Source organism: Sander vitreus, unplaced genomic scaffold (assembly GCF_031162955.1).
Source record: "Sander vitreus isolate 19-12246 unplaced genomic scaffold, sanVit1 ctg262_0, whole genome shotgun sequence".
In the NCBI taxonomy this organism is placed as follows: Eukaryota; Metazoa; Chordata; class Actinopteri; order Perciformes; family Percidae; genus Sander; species Sander vitreus.
Genome location: NW_027595428.1, coordinates 125,001 through 127,500, shown reverse-complemented (window position 1 = coordinate 127,500; position 2,500 = coordinate 125,001). Strand labels below are relative to the sequence as shown.

General features: G+C 42.9%; 1 protein-coding gene across 2 annotated transcripts in view; it reads right to left on the bottom strand.

The window, feature by feature from the left end:
* Window positions 1–2,500, bottom strand: part of LOC144513483 (transmembrane 4 L6 family member 1) — a 9,762-nt gene that overhangs the window by 4,156 nt on the left and 3,106 nt on the right. For both annotated transcript variants that reach the window (XM_078244572.1, XM_078244573.1), the window contains exons 3-4: window positions 2,025–2,093; window positions 1,506–1,660 (exon numbers count right to left, since the gene is read on the bottom strand). In XM_078244572.1, the coding sequence (XP_078100698.1) occupies window positions 1,506–1,660; window positions 2,025–2,093 (224 nt within the window). The remainder of the gene's footprint in view (window positions 1–1,505; window positions 1,661–2,024; window positions 2,094–2,500) is intronic.

The window sequence follows — 2,500 nt, the reverse complement described above, 5'->3', positions numbered from 1 at the left end:
TTTTAATATTGATCCTAGTCTTATCTGTTGGCTGATGAACTTTTTAACTGACAGGTCTCAACGCGTGAGAGTGAATAGCATCTTATCCGATGTTCTCTTTTCCTCCACCGGTTCCCCCCAGGGCTGCGTCCTCTCCGCGATCTTATTTATTTTATATACAAATGCATGCCAAAGCCAGCACACCAGGCATCATATTATTAAGTTCGCTGACGACTCAGTAATAGTGTCGCTGCTGACGCACAACGACCCTGAGTGTAGCGCTACCTTAAATGATTTTACAGAGTGGTGCAAGTCGTCTTTTATGAACATTAACGTGGCAAAAACTAAAGAAATGCTGATCGACTTTAGGAAGAATCCCCCCACCCTTATTAATGATCAAGCTATCGAAGTAGTGAAGCAATACAAATACCTCGGTATTATAATAGACGACAAACTCACCTTCGAGCCTCAAGTCGACACTGTCTGTAAAAAATCACACCAGCGCATGTTTTTTTATCGTAAACTTCGCAATTTTAATGTCGATTAGACCTTTATGAGGATGTTTTATTGTTGTTTTATTGAAACTATTCTTTCTTTTGCCTTTGTGAGCTGGTTTGGGTCCCTCACTCTTAAAAACAAAAACAGGCTGCAATACATAACTAAAGTGTGTGGCAAAACTTCCCACAACTCTCTGACTGACTTAAAATCACTGTATGAGACAAAGACCTTGAAGAAGGCCCAGTCAGTCCTGGCTGATATAAGCCCCCCCCTGAAGAAGGCCCAATCAGTCCTGGCTGATATAAGCCCCCCCCCTGAAGAAGGCCCAGTCAGTCCTGGCTGATATAAGCCCCCCCCTGAACAGCTACTTCATGTTGTTGCCGTCTGGCAGCAGATTCTGTCTGCCTAAATGCAGGACGAACAGACACAGAAACTCTTTTGTTCCTGCTGCTATAGGCTTTGTTAATAACTCAATGTGAGACGTGGACTTCTGTGTAATATGTATCTATTTGTGTCCTCTATTGATAGTGTCTCTTGTTTGTATGGATATGTGTTGTTTATGTTGCATTCTATTGCTGCACAACGAATTGCCCCTCGGGGATAATAAAGACTCCTTGATATAGAGATATAGAGTTATAGAGTTATAGAGATATAGAGATATATAGATATATAGAGATATAGAGTTATAGAGTTATATAGATATATAGATATATAGAGATATAGAGTTATAGAGTTATAGAGATATAGAGTTATAGAGTTATAGAGATATAGAGATATATAGATATATAGAGATATAGAGTTATAGAGTTATAGAGATATAGAGATATATAGATATATAGAGATATAGAGTTATAGAGTTATAGAGATATATAGATATATAGAGTTATAGAGTTATAGAGATATAGAGATATAGAGATATAGAGTTATAGAGTTATAGAGATATAGAGATATATAGATATATAGAGATATAGAGTTACAGAGATATAGAGATATATAGATATAGAGATGTAGAGTAACTCCTGGCTCACCGGCCTGGGTCGGGTTTCAGCGGGACGCCCCAGGTGGGTCCGGAGGAGTCGTTGTAGAGACAGAGAGGACCCTGGGACAGAGCGGTGAGACTCACCAGACAGCAGAACCCCGCAGAGAAGAGACACACACAGGAGAACAGCAGCCAGGAGAACATCTGGAGACAGAGACACATCTGTTACACATCTGGAGACAGAGACACATCTGTTACACATCTGGAGATAGAGAAACATCTGTTACACATCTGGAGACAGAGAGACATCTGTTACACATCTGGAGACAGAGAGACACATCTGTTACATATCTAGAGACAGAGACACATCTGTTACAGACAGCAGAACATCTGGAGACAGAGACACATCTGTAATGGGGGCGGAGCTTCTGTGGCTCCAGCCCTGAATCTTTTCTAAATGGTAAAAAAAACTCCCCAGGACTAAACCCTGTGGGTTTCAGGCTCCACCCACTGTAGTTTTAGGCTCCGCCCCTTATTGTTTAGGTTCCGTCCCGGCTGTAATAATCACCTGGCGCCTGAAAGCGCAGCAGCCTCGGGTCTCGCTGCTCTGCAGAAACGCTCGAGCTGCGAACAGAACCTGAAACCAGAAACATAATAATAATAATTAATACCCGTATCCATGGCAACCCTTTTGGACGGTTTTTAGGGGTCATCCTGGTACTTTTAGTGAGTTATCTACACAATATACTTCAAACTAAGAGTTTGAGGGGTGACAGCAGGAGGTTTGAGACCCACTGTCACCACCTATCCACCCCTACACCACCTATTCTCCCCTACACCACCTATTCTCCCCTACACTACCTATTCTCCCCTGCACCACCTATTTTCCCCTACACCACCTATTCCCCCCTACAGCCCTATTCTCCCCCTACACCACCTATTCTCCCCCTACAGCCCTATTCTCCCCTACCTATTCTCCCCCCTGCACCACCTATTCTTCCCTGCACCACCTATTCTCCCCCTACACCACCTATTCTCCCCTAC